We start from the raw sequence: 20,878 nt of genomic DNA on the forward strand, positions 1-20,878 counted from the left end.
TAAAGAAAGAAACAAGATTTTTCATGCGTAGAACGATTATCAGGGTTGCCAGAGCCCAAGAAAGGTAAAAGTGTAGGTTTTCCCAATTTTTTCAAGGTTTCTTCTTCTTCTTCTTTTTCTACAGGTTGGGCACAGGGGGCACAAACTATACGTCGTTGGCAAGGTGGTTCCATAAGCTTTCCAACGCGGTATGCTTCATGTCTCTGTGACAATTAGGGAAGATGCTAGATCTAAGAAACAGAAGTTAGACCACAGTAAAAAAAAATATACAGAGTGACCCTCCTTGGTCCGCGGTTTCGAATTTTTATCTCCCTTACTGTTGAACCTCCGTCCTTCATTTTTTTATTATTGTTACCAATGTCTGGTCTACACGTGGGAATTTTTCTGCCAGAGTATAAGGACGTACAGTGTTGCCAGGGTCCAAGAAATATTAATTTAAAAAAAAAAAAATCGACTTTCTTCTTCTTCTTCTTCTTCTTCTTCTACGGGTTGGGCATGATGGGTACAAAACTCACTTCGTTGGAATTGTGGTCTATGAGCGTTCCAACGAGGTATCATTCATGTCTCTGTGTCAATTAAGAGGGCTACTAGAGCCGCCAACGTAAAGGTCTACTATTTTTTCGAAAAACCATGGTCCGCCATTTTGAAAACCGTTTTTGGGGGTGTTCCCGTGGTCCGATTTTGTCGAATTTTGGATATTTTCATCAGGTGAGGTACCTAAACAAAATACAGGTGTAAAACTAAAGGTTGCAATTTTCCCCAGGCCAAACCGTATTTTGACTCGACTATATAATCATAAAACAAGTGTAAAATCTGGAAACAATAGTGAAAAGGACCAGCAAGAGAGAAATATTCTAGTGCTTAACTATTCATTGATACTTCGGCAAAAGCAGTGGGACTAAATAGAACGTACATTATCACTGGAGAGAAATCTAGTAAAAGATGAATGAAGAAGACACGCAGGGGAGAAATCTATTCTATCCATTATTTACGGATAGTTCGGTAAAGGAAACAAAAATTATTTGACTATTGTGTATGATCACTGGAGAGAAACCGAACGTTAAAGTAAATTGGGCTAATTGCAGAAGAAAAATCTAATCAAATAAAATCCATCTAGCGTAAATTCAGACAGGGAGAAACCATAAATAAACAACCATATGAGAAATTGTGCAGGAGAAACACCAAACGCGAGAACCGAACAAAAATATTCTAGAAAACATAGAGCTTACATTTAGAAATCGCATCGGTTATATTATTATTTGCAATTTTTGCAATATCAGCTCATTGTTACGTTCCATTCGTAAATTTGACTCTAAATGTATGTTAGGAACATTACTTCCACTATTCCATCTAATTATAGTACGCGTTGATACTAGGCTAATATAGGTGTAGGATTTTTGATTGTTACGTTTTGTTTGTTCTTAAGATTATGCTATTTTTGTCGTGGGTTGTAGTTTCCGTTACACTTGTATCCCTAATCCTTTTTCTATCGTGTCCTTTGTTTGAAAATGAATTTAAAAAAAGTAAAAATATGCAATGATAGCCTGGTCCAGTTTTATGTTTAGATATCAGCCTGAAGGCGGTTCTAAGCATTTGAAAAATAGACAGGGGTTCTGAATGTCACCCCCATTTGTTTAATTTATCTCAGATTACAATAATGTAAACACACACACCAACGGGAAAGGGGGAGGAGTATACAGAAAGAATGGTTATGTAAATGAATGTCAAACGTAGAAGTGTATAAATCACGATTGTTCGAAAAGGGGCCCCGATCTACTTGACTGGCCCCGGGCCCCAGTTTGCCTTACGCCACCACTGGGTATGGAAACCTCATCTGGAAAAGAGCGTCTAGTGTGCGCTGTGCTTCTGAGCTCAGGTAAGCCTCAGTAGCATAGGCACACAACGATATAGCTACTGGTATATTTTATTATTACTATTAAGTATTTTAAATTTTGCCGATTGTAACAATCTTGAAGTTAAGCGTAGCTAAAATGAAAAGTAAGTTTCAGTTGAGTAGGTAATTTTAAAATTAGGAGTTTAAGCATAAGCTTAGCTCAATTTTTGCAGATTTAGTTTGAGCTCTCCCAAATTCATTTTTATAATCCCTGTCATAAAGTACAGTAGATTTTTGTTACCACAATTTACGTTGTAATTGATAACAACACAACAAACTATCTCAAAATTTTGAAAACAGTTTTTTTTACTCGAATTAGTTCAAGTAATTTCCGAAATTTATTGGTAAAACTTCGGAAACCAATTTCTTGAGTCATTTAATATTATTTAATTGAAATTATACTACTTATACGTTACTGCAAAAGCGTTAAGTATATATTTCTCAGATCAAATAAAAACATTAAAAATCAGTAAACATCTATTACAACACACAGATGCAATCACAAAAACAATATGTCCTCATGGATTTTTAAAAATATTTTCCTTTTAAAAAGAACTTCTTTCCTTAGTTACACCAACGTTATAAAATACACTTGTGATTTCAGAATATTATGTTCTGAAACGACTTTTAATAATTCAGCAGTTCACTCAAAATATTATCTTGTCGTAATATTATCTGTTCGCACAGCCTTTCTTTTTTTAAATGGCACTAAAGTTTTTCTTTGCATTATTTTGTCTCAAAATTTGTAGAGAGCAAATCACATATCGTACACTCATATATAATCTCATTCTCTAATATTATCCAGAACCCATTGTACGTACTCGCTGACCCTTGTGTAAACCCCAGGAAGAGCCTCAGTTCCGCAACTTTTAGCACCAAATGACACAACACCGATGAGGAAGTATCGAGGAAATCCATCTGGTTGCTCGGGTTTCATTAAAGGTCCTCCACTGTCACCCTCACAAGAATCTTTTCCATCCTGACCTCCTGCACATATCTGTTGATCTCCAATCTGAGCCTGATTCCTAAATGCAGATGCACACTTGTCATTGCCCACTATCTCCAAACTTACATACTGCAAAGTATTTGTTCCTCCTGAGGTACCTGTTAAAATATTTAAGAGAAAAACACATTAAACTTTATATCAGTAGACAACCTAGTTTAATAACTGAGTTAATGCACTTTTTTAAAGTCATTGCAACTTTTTATGATTTACAAATTGATGCACGAAATACTTAAATACGGTAAAATAAGTACAGGTATGATTTTATTATTATTGAGTATTATTGTTAATTATTTATTAAGTACATTGAAGTGACTTTCTGTACAGTCCAAACAGGAATAAATTGAAAGAGATGTGTTGAATACACAATAATATATATCAGATCTCTTTTTGAGTTTTGAGTTCATGGTACATATTGTTTATTACCAGAGACGGCATTACCAAGGTTAGATATCTGAAACTTCCCCAAAATGCATTTAACCCCCCTCCAGTTCGTAAAGAGATCGTTCTAGTTAAGATACTTGCTACATGAATTTACATTCGTTTTAAGCAATAGAATGCGCAGCAATATAGGTTTATAGAGTGGCGAAGCGTACTATGAGACTCTGAGGCCGGGCCTACTCTTGTTTTCCATCGTATATTTTGTTTATCTTTGATTTCTTATAAAATAAAGGCAATACTTCAACATTTCGGTCTTTTGGGTAAAAAATAGTAGGTTGAAACAGTTGGAGACCTTTCCATCTGAACATCACCAGCTCGCTAGACAGGCTTACGGGCTATGCTGCTCACAGAGCGAAGCTACAGGGTGTTCAATATACAACGCAACCCGGAGTTTAGGATAGTACAACTTTTGAACCTGAAACGATACACAAATAATGTTTATACCAAAATAAAGCCTTGTTCATGTATATATTTTTAAACTAGGAAGCAATGATTGAAGTTTACTAGGAACCACACAGTGTTGCCAGATGTAACTGAAGGTGTAAATCATTTTTTTTTTTTTTTACAAAGCACGTAAATTGAATCATAATTCATACGTATGGATGTTCTGTCGTTAATTTTCAGTTTGCTTAGTTGGAGTAGCATGGAAACTATGGATCAGAAAAAAGAATTTTTCATTTCCAACAGTAAGTAATCGGATGGGACCTCTATAAGCAGGAACTAGGGAAATCTTAGTTTTCATAAAGTAACACTCTAAATTGGCAACACTACTGATATTTCAGTGCATCAAAAGGTGTTAAGGATATGTCTACATTATGCAATTCCTGAAAAGAACGAAAAACAAACTTTGTAATTATCATGATAAAACTTTTACTTACGTGCACTCGGCAACGCTGCAATTATCACCGAAATGAATTATCAGCTCTATAACAGATGCTGGGAGTGCCCCCTGTTTTGATTCAAACACTGGTTCACATGTTTCACCATGTTGGCAGCAACTTTACAAAGAGTAGAAGTGTTAATATTCTCTATGGCACTGCGAATGTTCGTTTCCAGGTCTTGTATAGTTCGAGGATTGTTCTTGTTTACTTCTTGCTTTAAGTAGCCCCATTGGAATGAAAAGCAGTGTTGCCGGGTGCATGTAAATAAAAGCTTTATCATGGTAATTTCAAAGTTTCTTTCTCGTTGTTTCCAGGAATTGCATAATGTAGACAGATCCTTAACACACCTTTTGATGCACTGAAATATCAACAGTGTTGCCAATTCAGAGTGTTAATTTATGAAAACTACGATTTCCCAGTTCCTCCTTATAGAGGCCCCATCCGATTAGTTATCGGTAGAAATGAAAAATTCTTTTTTTCTTATACATAGTTTCCAAGCTACTCCGACTAAGCAAACTGAAAATTAACGACAGAACATTCATACGTATGAGTTATGAGTCAATTTACGTGTTTTGCAAACAAAAAAAAAATTGATTTACACCTTCGGTTACATCTGGCAACATTGTGTGATTCCTAGTAAACTTCAATCGTTGCTTCCTAGTTTAAAAATATATGCATGAACAAAGCTTCATTTTGGTATAACCATTATTTGTGTATCGTTTCAGGTTCAAAAGTTGTACTATCCTAAACTCCGGGTTGCATTGTATATTGGACACACTGTATTATCGCTGGGGCTTGCACGCATTCTTGGCAAGGTGCAAAGGCTCGCCTCTGGGAGTTTCGTTTTAGCGTTGAAGGCATCTTTCAATGCTAATATGTTATAAAATAATTTTCTTAACACAGAGTAAGAAGTTTGTGTGTAGAACTATGTATTTCTATTAATGATAACTTGTTTAATTTAGGTATATACGATCAGGAATTATTCAGAGTAGCTGTTTTTTTTTTCCCCTACATGGGGCCTGGTCCATAATACCTTTTAGAATATAAGTTTGATACGTTAAGCATATGTATAAATTTACCAGACGCTACAGTACAGAATAAAATAATAATATTTGTATGTAATTTTAGTTGAATTTTCCATTTCATAGAATCAGTGGGATATATACGATTTTGTTTCGAGGGGCTTTGCTTGTTTCGGGATGGGCTTTGCTAACTTTATTCCTGGAAATATGAAAATTCTGCAGTACATATAAAACAATAAAAATCTGCGATAAAATTTCGGTGAGTGCTTAGGCCCTAAAGTCACCCCGTTAAGTATGTAACTGCATAGAATACAATATTAAATATCTTGCGTTGATTCAAATGAAGTTCCTTCTGAGCATTAACATTTCTTGCGAAGTCATTCTCTCGTGATGCATTAATTAAATGCAGTATTTACTTGCTTTAAAGTGGGAGATGAAAGTAACAAACGCTTATGAAAGAATTTTGACAGTTAACGGTAAGAATGTACTTTTTTCCTCTCCCTCCATTCTCAAATATACATAAAATGAAAACAGCAAGTGAAGAGGAAATTCCCCTTATCCCCCCCCCCTGCAAATCCCGGACAGAAGAAAACATGAACTGCACTCCAAAAATATTTATAGCTAAATGAGAATAAATGGGAATATAGTTTATCGGGTCCGCTAAGGATACTGGATTCCACCCTTATATCGATCATTATTCTTACTTAATTTACGTATAAAGAAGAAGACGCATTATAGTATATAGACCTCTGTTGAATACTGAGCATGGGAGAAAGAATATAAAGTTTGTAGAGGTTTCACATCTTTCGAAGACCAAATACAATAGTAGCATTACGTTCAATAATACGTAAGATTCAACCTTGTAGTAATATAATAAGTTGTGTAATATAATCTTCCACTTAAAAATTCCTTTCAATATTTAGAACAGCTACGAAGATATCAGAACAAAATTAATTTGCCCTAAATATGATACATAAAAAGGAAAAATATGATAGTAATATCTCTTCAATCGACAGAGTATTCAGCGTAGATCGAGTTACAGAAGGTAATATAGGAGCCTATATCAAACAGGATTTAAGCTCCATTAGTCTCTTTAGCGAAATGCGAATGAAAGTTACACTTGTTTCTCTACGTATTATTATTATTATTATTTAGTAGTAGTAGTTGTTGTTGTTGTAGTTGTTGTTGTTGTTGTAGTTGTTGTTGTTGTTGTAGTTGTAGTTGTTGTTGTTGTAGTTGTAGTTGTTGTTGTTGTAGTTGTTGTTGTTGTTGTTGTAGTTGTTGTTGTTGTTGTTGTTGTTGTTGTTGTTGTTGTTGTTGTTGCTGTTGTTGCTGCTGCTGCTGCTGCTGCTGCTGCTGCTGCTGCTGCTGCTGCTGCTGTACTTGATTTAACCTTAGTTGGAAACATGTGAAACTCCTCGCTAATCTTCAACAAAATGTGGGACTATAGACTTCGATAATAATGAAATGAATCATGGCCAAACGTCACAGTTTCTGAGCAAGTGAGCACAAATATAACCACGATAATTACCCATGCCGAACTTCCTTTCCTATTACAATTTATTATTTCATATCCTCTTGTACTGTAACTCTTATTAGTTAATTCATATGTAAATATCTGATCTTCCCTTCCATTCCACATTTAACAAAATATTTAAATTTGTATGGTTGAAACATTTCTCCGAATGAATAAACATTACATATACAGTACTTTCTTACGTTTGAACCAAAGATGGCATACTGCAACTTTGGTTCAAACCGCTCAGTATTAGAAGCGTACAATAGTTTGTGGCGTTAAGGTACAGAAATTGATGGCTAAATTTGATTGAAAATATACTCTACTGAGCGAACATGACCGAAGGAGACTTTAAATAAACAAGCATGCACTGATATGAATCAACGTGCAATGTGCATTCCACGAATCTTTCAAAGATTTCTCTAAGTAAACTAATAGCGTATATTGTGCCTTTTGCTTTCTATACTCTCACTATTTCTTAGTAATTTACTAATTTGTTTTGACATATAATATTCTGCTTAACATTTGCAGTACATTACTCATTGCATGCAATACAAGGTTAGTTATTGTACACTTCTAATATTTGTCTACAATTGTTTGTTTCTCACAATCATTCTCCCCTTACATGTATCTAATAACATATTCAAAACAATTTCTCTATTCAATTCTTTCCCTAAATTTTTAACTCAACAAGTATATTACTGGTATTAACCCAATTTTCAATTTTTTATGTCGTTAAAGGTTTTGTTCAAATTCATCGCTCAGTCTTCATTTGGTATTTTTTTCTTCAACGTCTAGACTACGCAATTGCTGCTAATTTTTACAATTTTTTTTTTTTTTTTAAATATATATTCCTTACATCTATCTAACACTTATCTTCTCACAGTAATTTACCTTTCCTTCCTTCTTTCTACTGTCACATTTGTTTCCCCTTTCTTCTTTCCTTTGATATATTAATAAACATTATAATTTTGTAAAAGTATTGGAAAGTAACGTAATAAAGCTATAAATTAGCTATTGTCCCTTTACTTGAAAAATCAACATAGAAAAAACTATTCAAAGTGTACGAATTGTAAAGTTATTTAAAACGAAAGATCCTGTTATGTAACGTATAAAGAATTAGATACTTCGCTTAATACTGTACATATCACAAGGCCGGTGCTCTCCTCCCAAACAAAAGCTTTTATGCTGGCAATTGTGTCATCACTTTCAGAATATCGATATTATTTAAAAGGCATTACACACTTCGTTTGCTCACTTTCAAAGTTGCGACCTTACAAATCCTCATTAAATTTAAACAGTCCTTAGTACTGATTATTATATTTATTGAAAGAAATTACGACTATAAGCATATATGTATAAATTCTATGTGTACAATATTCCAAAAGTTTAGATAACCTTACCTACGTCAGTGATCCCCCATCCAGCAACAAATCCTTTGTTTCCGGTGAAATTTTTACTCAGTATTGATCCGAATGGCAAGCAAATTGGATGAACATACGCTAAAATGAGATAAATAATATGTCAGAAAGAAGCACCACAACGTTATAATTAAATCATGAGCTTGAACAACACTGAAAATAAAATTACTGGAAAAGCTGGAGGTTTCAACTACAGCTGCCTTGAAAAGCATTGTGGGTCCCTGGGCAAACCAGTGTGATACGGATCTAACGACAACCTCTCACAGGAATAAAATAGTGATGTTCGATATTATTAAACATATATTTATTTTACTGTATATATTGTTTTATTTTATTGTATATACATATATTTATTTTATTGTATATATTGTAATATTATAATGTATATATTGTATATTTTGTTAAACATATATTTAACATATACTGCTTAAGATAACTGATGTTAAAATATTAAAAATATGCTGTATAGCACGGGTCACCAGGTCACTTAGGTCTCGACTTTTGTCGAAGTCATTTGGGTATGTGTCTCGCTTCTCAGACCCGATCTGATCCGGACAGACCCGGAAGCAGTCGAAATATCAGTTCTGCAGCATTACCTCAGAATTCTATAATGGAATAACCCTCGTACCATCACCTATGTATGTTTTGCAACGCGGACTACCAAGGGGGGAGGGGGGTCTTAAGATTAAATCAGAAGCTGTCACAAAAATCTACAGAGACTGAAGTGAACAATACACAGGATAAGACTAACAGTTATTTATTATGCTGCCACCTAGGAGTGACAATTCTAAATGTCAGTCACATCAACCAACGGAGGAGGGGGAACTACTTTGTGCCCACCAACTTAAAATAGCAAATTTTATGAAACACCTAACGTTCAATTTGAACCACCGTAAGGTATACGCTTTAACTAAATATGTTGGCCAATATTTTCTAAAAAATTTTAAAGAAACGATTGGAACAATCATTACATATTATATATATATATATATATATATATATATATATATATATATACACTGAGGTAGGCACAAAGTAGAGGGGATTGTAGTTCGAGGGTTAACAGTATCCACTATTTGAGATCGAACATTCATTTCATACTTGGTGTGACATTTCTTAATTAGAATATCATATCTAGAATATTTTAAATATAATTTCATCTTTAATCATCTTTCCATACTGAAAAAAAATACCTAGGTACTGTATTTTATGAACATTGATCATACAAAAAGATTTAACACTGTTTTCGCTGTGCAGTATCTTTTATATTCTGAACAAGTTTTATGAATTCGCTCAATGAAAGTTTGATGGTTCTTTATAAGAGAAATGTGTAGCTTACCTTTTCCGTTATTTTAACACGTTTATACTGTGATAAATGTTGTAGTTGTCTTACAATGTAATTTTTTTTTGGGCACACACAGGCATAAATAACAAGCAAGAAAGATTTATAGATTTAATGAGAAAACAAAAAGAGAGGAGAGAATTGTGTTTCTTGAAACTACAGTAACAGCTTCACATATATTCCCATATGTATGACGATATTTCGTCGTCTCGAGTCTATCTGGTTCATGGATCTGTCCAGGTCAGACCAGGTCACTGCAGGCCATGGGTCTGTCCGCATCACAGCAGGTCACTCAGGGTCACCGGCTCTGTTGGGTCATAGGTCTGACTGCCTTTGAGTCTTCCTGGTCACGAACTTCGCGATTAATCAATATGATAAATATTTGAACAATACACACGCCTTGAAGAACACAACAATCAATAATACTCAATACAGATTAGCATGGGACCCCTATGCTCATGGGTGCCCTGGGTGAGTGCCCATCGAGCCTATACGTTAAAGACGGTCCTGGTTTCAACGTGACATTAGTTTTTTTTAAATTAAAATTTTCTATATACTGTCAGTGAAATCTTATAATATATTCAAAATTTATCAACAATATGCCGCGTGTTGTTATTACGCACATGCCAAGCTAAACTTACTTGCATGCATTATTAATTGATATAATTTGTAAGTAATTTCTTCGCATGTTAGTAATAATTTATTCAAAACATTTACAAATCATCATGAAATTATATATTTTAGTAAGTTGACTTTAATGAACGAATATGTTAAGTACATACATGGTTTCTGCTGTTATGAAAATATACTTACTAAAAGTCTGTCAAAAAATAAAGTACATTTCATTGTAGTCAGTGATGTTTAAATACATTAACTACCGATTCCTACGATTAGTATAGTAAGTTGACATTTTGTATTATTATTATTATTATTATTATTATTATTATTATTTAATCAAATGGCCCTACTGCTGCAGGAGTTAAAACATATCACAATCGTTACGGAAAGATTTGCCAAACTATAGCACAGTGTTGTCAGTTTCGTACTAGCAATTTCTTGTCCAATGCCATCAAATTTCCCGCCAACTATAAGAAATATTTCCTCTAGCCATTGAGAGCATAACAGCAACACTTGTGCAGTGATACCAATCTAAAACTTTACAAAATCTAATCTTGAGAGGCAGAAATTTCCATTTCGCTCTTGAGCATCCCACGTTACGTTAATTACAGAAAGTTTAAAAAAATTATAAAATCTAAAAAATGAAGCTACTCTATAACACTATTTTTTTTCAATACATGAGTGATTTATCCGTACGCTTCGACCTTGTACATTTAGGAATAGTTTAGAAATAAAAAATGTCCTTATGAAAATGTTAGCGAAAATAAGGACGTTTTGTTGTCAGAATTTAGTGTTGCCATCACACCTTGTGCTATCATATTCTACTCAACCTCATTATAATGAAAACACTTTATTCTCCTCTAAGAATCTCCAGTCATTACATGTGAGATGTTTCCGAAGTTCGTGGTTTCTCGTTTGCTTTTTTTACTTTCTTCCGTTAATTACATTCTTTTTTTTATATATATCAGAGCACAATTACTTTCCTTCGTGTCTTTTTTAAAATATCAAATCACTGTACAAAATCACTTCTGTACTAGCATACATTTTTTCGTTAACAAAATTTGACAGTTAAGACTGGTTTCAAGCTTATTGAAGCCTCAGTTTACTTCTTGAGCACAGAGAATTTTTTGGGCATTGGTGAAGTATAAAAAAATCCCACATATGCTGCCAATTTCGAGGAAAATTCCCATTGTCCCTTTTTAAGAAATTAACGTAAAAAAAAACACAAAATGGGATTTTTCACTTGGGTTGGCATCACTGTACTTGTGTGAGTGTGAAACGTCAAACCACAAATTGCATCGAAAAGCCCTCTATCTTATCTGTTCAAACCAGCGCGACGTAAAATTTGCAGTTCTGGGAGAAAAAACATGCTACAGAAACGATTCCGTAAATTTTCACACTATGGCCATTATTGAGCAATTTCGCATGGTCCTGTTTATCGGATTTATCATTCTTGAGGTGTCATGCATTTTCACACGATCCACTTGTCAATCATGTGATTCATCACATCAAATACGTTTCCACTCCAATGTTTTCGGAAATTGATATTTCTACAGGTTTACTTTCAAGGCATTCTGCGGCTAAGTTGATCATAAGCTAATTTTGTTTTCGAAAATTAACGTATGTCAACAATAGTCATGCTCATTTTACAATACGACGCACTGGAAGGAGACAGACGAATTCTGTGTTTTGGTTACAAGGGTTTTGAAACTAGCACTGAGGCCCAGCACACAATTGTTTCTTGACGGAACATTTAAGAGTTGCTGTATTTTCCCCAAATGTATACCATACATGCAAATGTAGGAAGCACACATAAGACTTTGTTTATACCAGTCTTGCATGCATTGCTGCCAGATAAAACAGAGCGAGCATACAAGCAACTGTTAACATTTCTTAAAATGTGGTCTGGCCAGAGCGAACCTCGAGTGCTGAAAGTGAGTTTTGAGCTTGCTGCAATCAATACACTAGGTGCGGTGTTTTCTAATTCACAGGTCTCCAGCTGTCATCACCATTTCAACCAAAGTATCTGGCGTAAAATTTCCATAGTATAGGTCTCGTCGAAAAGTAGCTCCACTATGAAGACGTAATCCATTTATTCTATGTGTAGTACAGTAGCATTAATACCATTAAGCAGGATAGATAAAGGTTTACTCATTCTCATGGAGGACTATCTATCTGGCCAGAAAATTGAAGAGTTCAACGATTATTTCATTGAACAATGGATCGACAATCTTAACATTCCAAGAGAAATATGGAACTTCAATGGTCAAAGGCACAGAACAAACAACCCAGTAGAGGGTTGGCACAATATGTCAAACCACAGCATATCTAACTGTAGGATTACCATATATCTTGAAGCTTGAGAGTGTGCTAAAAGCAGATGTGACGTCTAGTTTTCATGCTTTTACGAGACAGGGCTTACATTGCAATCTGGAGAAGCGTAGAAAATCAACTTACATCCGTCTTGACGAACGATTTCAGTTAGTCGTGGAGAAGCTAAGAAGTGGCGGATTCCTTAAAAGAATTCTTGAGAAGCTTGAGCTATCTCCAGAAGCTGGAATTATGAGCTATGAATTGTACAAAATGGATTGATGATGTATAGAAGTATGATGGTTCCACTTTAACGTGCTGGTCGATCGGAAAATAACAAGATGACAAGACTCTTCTTAGAACAGTCTTGGAGTACGGAGCCAATGTTGTGTGTTTCTCTATGCCCTGGGGCGGGCACATTTTTCTTCGATTTTTGAACTTCCTGACTGAATTCTCTGATGTGCTGCTTATTTTATACTTTATTTCTTTTAATTTGTGATTGTTCTATCTTCTATTCCTAATTATTTTAATTTTTGATTATTCTTTTTCTGTTCTCATTTATTGTCATTTGCTATTCTTTTTCTTTTCATCTATTTCAATTTGAAATAATTCTTATTTTTCTCTTATTTATTTCAATTTCCCATAGTTTACGTTATTTTTCTCTTCTTCTTTACTATAACTTTTGTTTTCCTTTTTTTGTTCTATGTCTTATTCTGAATTATTTTAATTTCCTGTTATTTTCTCTATTATTCTTTTTGTGAAAGTGAAACCTTTTCTAAGCTCTCCTTCTCTAGTATTAATTGCAATTGTTCCTATTTATTTTAACTTGTGTTTCCTTTTTTATGTTCTTACTTAGTTCACATTTGTTGTGTTCTTCCTGCCCCTATAGTGAAAGCGCAGAATGCAGAATGATTAACTCTATAAACAGGACCGTGCGAAATTCCTCAATAATGGGCACCGTGTGAAATTGCAACATGCGAAAATGCACTACACCACACAAACGAACAGCGTCTGTGTATCAACCGGCAGAATTACATTTTCATTCATGAGATGGTGTAGAAAGTTAAAGTGGTGTGTCTTACTTGTTTGTTGTCTCTTTAAAAGTATATATTTGAATGACTGATTCGGGCAGACTCTGTAGTTCAGTAATATTAAGCACGGAGAAGTGGAAATTTGTAAGTAGAAGAATTGGTCCTTTATCACTTAACCTATACTTATTTTCTGTTTCCTGTTGGAGGTAAGCCATCATGCATAATCAATGAGACACCTTATTAGGCCAACGATCTACACTTACTGTGCTGTGGTCGAAATTCTACAAATCCAAGGTAACTGAGCAACATTGATTCACAGGAAGTTGTTGCCAGTCTATGGGGACAACACAATAAATTGAAGTAATATTTGTAGATAACTTTAGAGGACTCCGGTATGTTGACTGCAAAATCTAGACCCTCAACCATTACAACAGATGAAAATGCTTGTCATTGAGGAACTCATCGAAAACCACTCACCATAAATCAGACGAAACGAGATTACTCGTGATAAATTTAATCTTGCCTCGAATGTCTCGAAAAAACTTTATATTTTTTTAAAAATTATTTCGGAAGAAGTATTGACTCAGTTATCTGTCTTGTAACAAAGACCAGTATTTATTTATTATTTATTTATTTATTTATTTATTTATTTATTTTTGGAGAAAATGATTAATATACATTTGCATCAAACTGTAATTTATAGCAATATATATGATTGTGAGATATAAAATTATAACAATGTAAGAATTAAAAATATGTCAATAATTTTAACACATTTTGATAATTTTATATATACTATATTACATTTTCCAGTAGGGTTTCATATAATCTTTATTATTTTGAAAGGATAAAGAATGTCTAAATTTAATAGTTAACCTTTCGAAAAAAAAAAAAACTGATTTCATCCCAAGTCACTTAACACTAAAAATTTTATTTCGTAGTACTTGATATTAACAAATTAACCTCTGATAAAGACAGTAAAGAGGATCAAGAAACTAGATACTAGGATTAGGATTTAGATTTCTGGGTTTTCGGTATCTATTACCATTTAGCCCGTCATATTTTGAGGGATGACGTCTCTCGGCAATCACACTATCTGAGGAAAAAGAAGAAAGAAAGGATTGGGGAAGGAAGGAAGCGCCCTGGGACCTATAAGTTAGGTACCACCCCAGCATTTGCCTGGTATGAATGAGGAAAACCTCATTCAGGATGGCTGGCCTGAAAGAGCTTTTCACACTTTTTCGACCGAGTGCCCCCACCGGAAAGAAACTAGATATGTATGAGATATAGATATTTATCAGATACAGATAGTTACCGTTATCTATTAAAATGTTACGTATTCATTTTGTAGTCAATTTTAAATTTGTTAAACAATAAGAACAGTTTAATGTCATCTTAATGTATTTCAAATTCTTTTGTTCCTACTTAGCTCATTGAGGAAGAATCCTATTTCGTAATACATATCAAAATTTATGTACTAACGAACTATAAATGTAAAGTGAACACGAGTTAGCTTCCGCAAAATTATTTCTCCCTTACCCTGTCTTTGTTATGTTCTCGTTACATTCCTCAGTTGCAGGTGTGAAATCCAGCATATAAACACCGCTCATAAAGGGAGCAATTTTCATATTGTTCTAATTTCTGATATTATAAATATAAAATACTGAATGTGAGGATTCACTAGATTGTAGATGTGAATTATTGAATATAAACTTCATTAAGAATGTCCAAATAGGTGTTGCAGCTTTTTCAAACATTACCGTATGCTTTTAAAGGAGAAAAGCGATCAATTTATATAATACTGAAATTTTCAGGATTTTATTAAACTTTATTCTTTCCTAGGAAACATCAGTTTGAACTCGTACAGCATACACGTCATTATGACGTTCCGTGGAGGTCCCATGTTCACTGTCCTTACGCAAGTTCACGGTATAATTGAACTGCCACAACTAGGTAGTATGTTGGATATACCCACACCAACAACTGACCTTCGCCTTTTCTCTACTCGCGTTCAACTCATGGTGTGACTGTCAATGGAACACACCTCCACAAAAAGCGACAGAACTTTCTTGGGTGCCTTTATAAATTGTCCTTATCTATATATAAAAAAATGAAAGTAAGTGTTTTTGACTTCATAACTCTTGAACTACGCGACCGTTCTCGATCAAATTTGCCACATCTTGAAACTGGACAGCTGGAAACGACAGAAAAGTATTAGCTGGTCAATTATCCATTCATCGTGCTTGTCCTGTCCAAGTGTCAGTTCCTTCCGTCATAGCTTGTGGCAGTTTGCGTATGTTGATCAGAATCCTGCACATTTCTCATACTAATTTTTTTAGTGTATATATTTTTTTTATCTTGTATTATTTTAGCCTCGTCTCGAAATTCGAAACGAGTTGAGACCTCCTTGAGATGAGATAGACCTATATTTTCGACAAGAGTTAACACAGCATTTTCCCGAGACAGGCCGAAATAGCCCTAAATCTCGACTCGTCTCGTCTCGTGTGCAGATCTGTTTACTAACGTGTATTCGTTTCATGGAACCAAAGATGGCTGCAGTACACTGAAGCAAATAGATCATATATCGAGCGATATTTCCCAAGGACCATTTCCACTATCTGCAAAATTTCATTCCCACTACCTATAACATTTAATTTCTCTACTACTTACCATTACCAAGCTGTAGTGGATTGTGCATAACTTTTTGGTTGGCCTTTGTGTTCGGAGTACAAATTAGCTCGTTCTGTTTCCAAACGATGGCTCTGGCTGTTATGAATGTTTCATAGTGACAGCTGATTTCGGTGGTTTCATAAAGGTTAGACATCTGTCAATAATATTTAGTTTACATCACTTCGAGTTTCATACAAAACCTTTTATTATTATTATTATTATTATTATTATTATTATTATTATTATTATTATTATTATTATTATTATTATTATTATTATTATTACTGTGTTGAATATGTCAATTTCTGTGTTAACTAAGAAGCATTTGCAAGAGGTTTTAGTTTCCTGCTTTAATTGGAAGAAATATGCAGCCGAAGCGCATCGAATGCTTGTAGAAGTTTATGGTGACAATGCTCCAACTGATAAATCATGCAGGAAATGGTTTCGACATTTCAAAAATGGTGGTTTCCCCGGTGATGGTGACTTTCAGCGTTGAACAAGCCTCGTTATAGACAGCCAAAACTTCGAAGATAAAAAGTTTGATGCATTACTCGATAAAGATCCGAGTCAAACGCAAGAGGAGCTTGCAGAATCATTGGGCGTTATGCTATAAGCAGTTTTCGTACGATTGAAATTCATGGGAATGATTCACAAGCAAGGCAATTGGGTGTCTTATGAACTGAAACAGAGAGGCGTTGCAAGGCCATTTTTCACTTGCGAGTAGGTGATTCAAAGGCAACAAAGCGAGTGTTTCTTTTTACATTGGATTGTGACTGGGGATGAGAAATGGATATACTACAACCCCAAGAACAAATACAACGCTATACCCGGTCAGTAGTTGCCAAAGACCTCAACATCAAAGCCAAAGCCAAATATTCATGGTTCGAAAGTCATACTGTGTATCTTGTAGGACCAAAATGGTGTTGTATACTATGAGCTGCTACAACCTGGCGATCCATTACGGGCGATTCGACTACAACTGATTTGTTTGAGCCATGCATTACGAGAAAAACGGCCGTAATATGAGCAAAGTTATCGGCCTCGTGTCGCAAAAATCGTACAAAAAATTATTTGAAAACATTTAATTGGGATATTTTACCACACCCGCCGTATTCCCCGGATTTTACTCTTTCTAATTACTAGTTGTTCCAGCAGATGCAGCACAATTTGGCAGGTCACCGGTTTACTTTTTTCACCGAAATCGAGAATTGGCTCCTAACTTGGATCGCCTCAAAAGACGCGACATTTTGTTCGAGATGGAATTCAAAAATTGCCCAAGAGGTGGGAAAAAGTAGTAGCCAGTGATGGATAATACTTTAATTAATCTGTTCATTCATTTTGTTCTGAAATAAATGAATTTTTGACCACAAACAAACGGGCCGAACTAATTTCTACTCTCAATATATATATTCTTCTTACAAATTCAGTAAATCTCTTACGTTGATCACCTCTACCTACATAAAAGTGAAACGAAACCTTTCAGTTTTACATCCCACGGTTATACCGTGTAGACTAAAGGAGACTGTGATGATGAAAATAAATGAATCGGTGAAATGAAGAAAGTGGAAAGAAACAGGGGAACCCCAAGAAAGCTCACGCACCTGGCATTTGTCCACTACACAGCCCACTTTGCTCGAGCTGGGATCGAGCCATGGACCCCGTGCATCAGAGATGACTTGCATTCCATAGAGCCACCGCACCTCCATTTAAGCAATTATACAGGGTGTTTCAAAACAATGCCGACAACGTCTGGGAGATGATTCCTGACACCAAGATAAGACAAAAAGTACAGAACGATCTGGGTGTACAAATGCTTCCTTTCGGAATTATAGACTACCGAAAACATGAAAAAATGAACTTTAAAGGTTCATAGCTCCAAAACTATGGGACCTATCGTAGTCAGATCAAGATTTTACATAGGAAAACTAACATACGCGCTATACAAAAATACATGTTTCAGAATCCTACGGTACTCACGAAGCAATTTTTATAGAGGAAGTTTGGCTACGGGCATATAGTTTGAAGTACTCTCCAACTACCTCTATAAATATTGTAACTCTGAAAGGAAGAATTTGTGCACTCAGGATGGTCTATACTTTTTGTCTTATCTTGGTGTCAGGAATCACCTCCCAAACGCTGTCGGTGTTGTTTTGAAACACTATGTATAAACGTCTATTGACTTATCTTAAGACATATTAGTCCTTCAACTTACAAGTGAAATTAGCTTCTCTGTCCAATCTGATCAGTGCTACATCATGGCGGTATTTGGGAATATCATAGCCTGGAAATACAATAACTTCTTCTGGTTGGAAATCTTGTGGTACGTCTGCACATACCCCTCGATGATCACAGTCGACTTCTGTAGTTACATCATGTTCGCCTAGTCTTACGGTAGCACTGAAAGTAAAAGAATTTTAATTTTCATCTGAGATGTGTGTTCAAAAATAACAATTTATTATTTTCATTTGCACATATTTTACTATGGTATACAGTATATGGATGAGGAAGAAAAAAAAAAAAAAATATTTGATTCGCGGAATCTCTACTGTTGATTTTTTCGACTCTAAGTTAAATTGCAATTATGAAGAGAACGAAAACCTCGGAAAACATATTTAGAAATTATATTTAGAGAAGTTAAAAAAAATAATCAGAGTAATGAAATATGAAAAACCTATCACGAAGTTGTCAATGGAAACAGTAATAAGAAACTGAGAACCAATGTAACAGTAGAAAATAAGAATAGATAGCTAATGAGTAAGCAAAATTAAGTTTTAAGGCAAGTGGAAGGAATGCACTGATATTTGATCATATAGAGTATGAATAGACCACATAGTGTAAGAACTGAAGAGTAAATTAAGTGCTTATGACTGATAAAGGACTCAATTTTTTAAAAAAATGAGTTTTAAAAAGCTCTTAATAATATGAAAAGGCGAAATCTATAGAAAGTCAGTGGAGATATTTTTTTTAAAAAAAGGAAATAAATTTTCTGTCTTTGTAATCAAGCATATGATAAAAGGGGATGCTAGAAGAAAAGATGTCTGTATTGAATTCTAATGTTTTCGCTCGCTATGGAATAGAATGTGAGAGCTATAGAGTAACTTCTATCATATTGCATACAGCAAAAAAGACGCTTAGAATATTAACTACCTGATTTCCTGACTGAACAAATGAGTTTGAAAGAGAATTGCTTTAGAAGAAACACGGTATCATAGATTGTTTCATTGCTTACTTTAATCAATAAAAACGTTTATCAAGAAGGCAAGAATTGATTTTTTTTTTTATTTGAATTCTACAAAAAGTTAAGATGATGTAGAAAGATCAAAGATTCATAAGAAAGTTGTATACGAAGTACTAATGAGTTAAAATACAAGAAGACCGATAGAGAGAAACGAGAAAGGAAATAATGTTCAACACAAGTCTCTCCTCAATTTCATTTGAGGTTATAGTAAGGTTGGGGATGGAATAATAACACCAAGTTTGGGAAGAACAACAATATAAATTCTTTCAAAAAGATTAAGCAGTAAATATAGTCCTATTTTTGCTTTTATTTTGAAATATTGAGTGAGAGTTTGATTAGGCATTTCGGTATGTTGTAGAAGAGTTAATTGTTTTCTTTTATATATAATATAATTGTTGTTGTGAAATCCGGAGTAAAAATTAACATAACCTAAGGGAAATCAGGAGGAATATAAGATGATGATAAATATTAAAATGACCAAGTGATGACAAGAACAAAGGGAAATGCGTGTATGGTTTAAATTCAAGAAGAAAAGTAGAGCAGGTGATTATTTTCAGTCACTAGATAGGCATTATTTGTGAAAATTTGAAGTGTGAACTACAAATAAAAAGAAAGGCGAGGAGTAGATAAGAAACAATTTAGGAAGAACAGCATTTTTTTTATATACTTGAAGAAAGACAAGAAAGGTTTGCAAATGTGTCGTGTAAAATATGTTATACAGAGAAGAAACATCGATATTACACACACAAAAAAAGGTATGATAAATGACTACATGTGTTTACAAGTAAAAAAAAAAGAAAGAAAAGATTAGCTGGATCAAATAAGTAAGAAGAAGATAATGAACTATTAAAACATGAATGGAAAATAACAAGATTGGAGATAAGCAGGAAATAAATTAGTTTAGGGTATTATTTGAGGAGAAACTGTTCTGTGAGAGACGTATTACAAGCTGTGGAAGAAGAAAGAGGAAGAGAAAGAATACAACAATTAATAGATAACATAAAAGTGATCTCCTTTATCAAGACGAAGAGGTTAAAAGAGAGAACTTCCTGCATGGAAGATTCACAATTCGTGGCAATAGTGACTTGTCGGTGATGGTTTTTAGGTAAAAGATTACATGTTGATTGTTTTTATGTAAAAGATTCATTCCGATTGTTCCTATCTGTTTCAAATAAGGTGCAGTCTTACACAAAATAAAGTTGTCACTGTTCTATCAAAATAAACTTAATCCACAATCAGTAATGTTTCTTCTATCCGAGTTCACTAAACAAAATGTAACTGAATAAGCTATATGGTCAATATTATGCATAAATCCCTTACACACATTTAGTCAGTTTGTGGTGAAAGAATTAACCCTAATGCCACTGGTAGAAAGTACCCGTGCATGGATACATTTCTAATTGCGTTTTTATACTAACTTGATGGTGCTGAATGGAATGGAATTATTTCAAAATATTTCTTCATTGAGTCATGAGAAAAATGACCTCAAAG

General features: G+C 34.3%; 1 protein-coding gene across 1 annotated transcript in view; it reads right to left on the reverse strand.

Annotated features, from left to right (window-relative positions):
* Positions 1 to 2,306: 2,306 nt before the first annotated feature.
* Positions 2,307 to 20,878, reverse strand: part of LOC145664392 (uncharacterized) — a gene marked incomplete at its 5' end in the record, with an annotated part of 44,832 nt that continues 26,260 nt past the window's right edge. The window contains 3 exon segments of the mRNA XM_081731055.1: positions 2,307 to 2,998; positions 8,161 to 8,259; positions 18,362 to 18,546. Coding sequence (XP_081587181.1) covers positions 2,679 to 2,998; positions 8,161 to 8,259; positions 18,362 to 18,546 — 604 coding nt within the window. The 3' untranslated portion in view covers positions 2,307 to 2,678.

This window comes from Thermobia domestica, chromosome 11 (genome assembly GCF_964235325.1).
Source record: "Thermobia domestica chromosome 11, izTheDome1.hap1.1, whole genome shotgun sequence".
NCBI classification, from domain to species: domain Eukaryota; kingdom Metazoa; phylum Arthropoda; class Insecta; order Zygentoma; family Lepismatidae; genus Thermobia; species Thermobia domestica.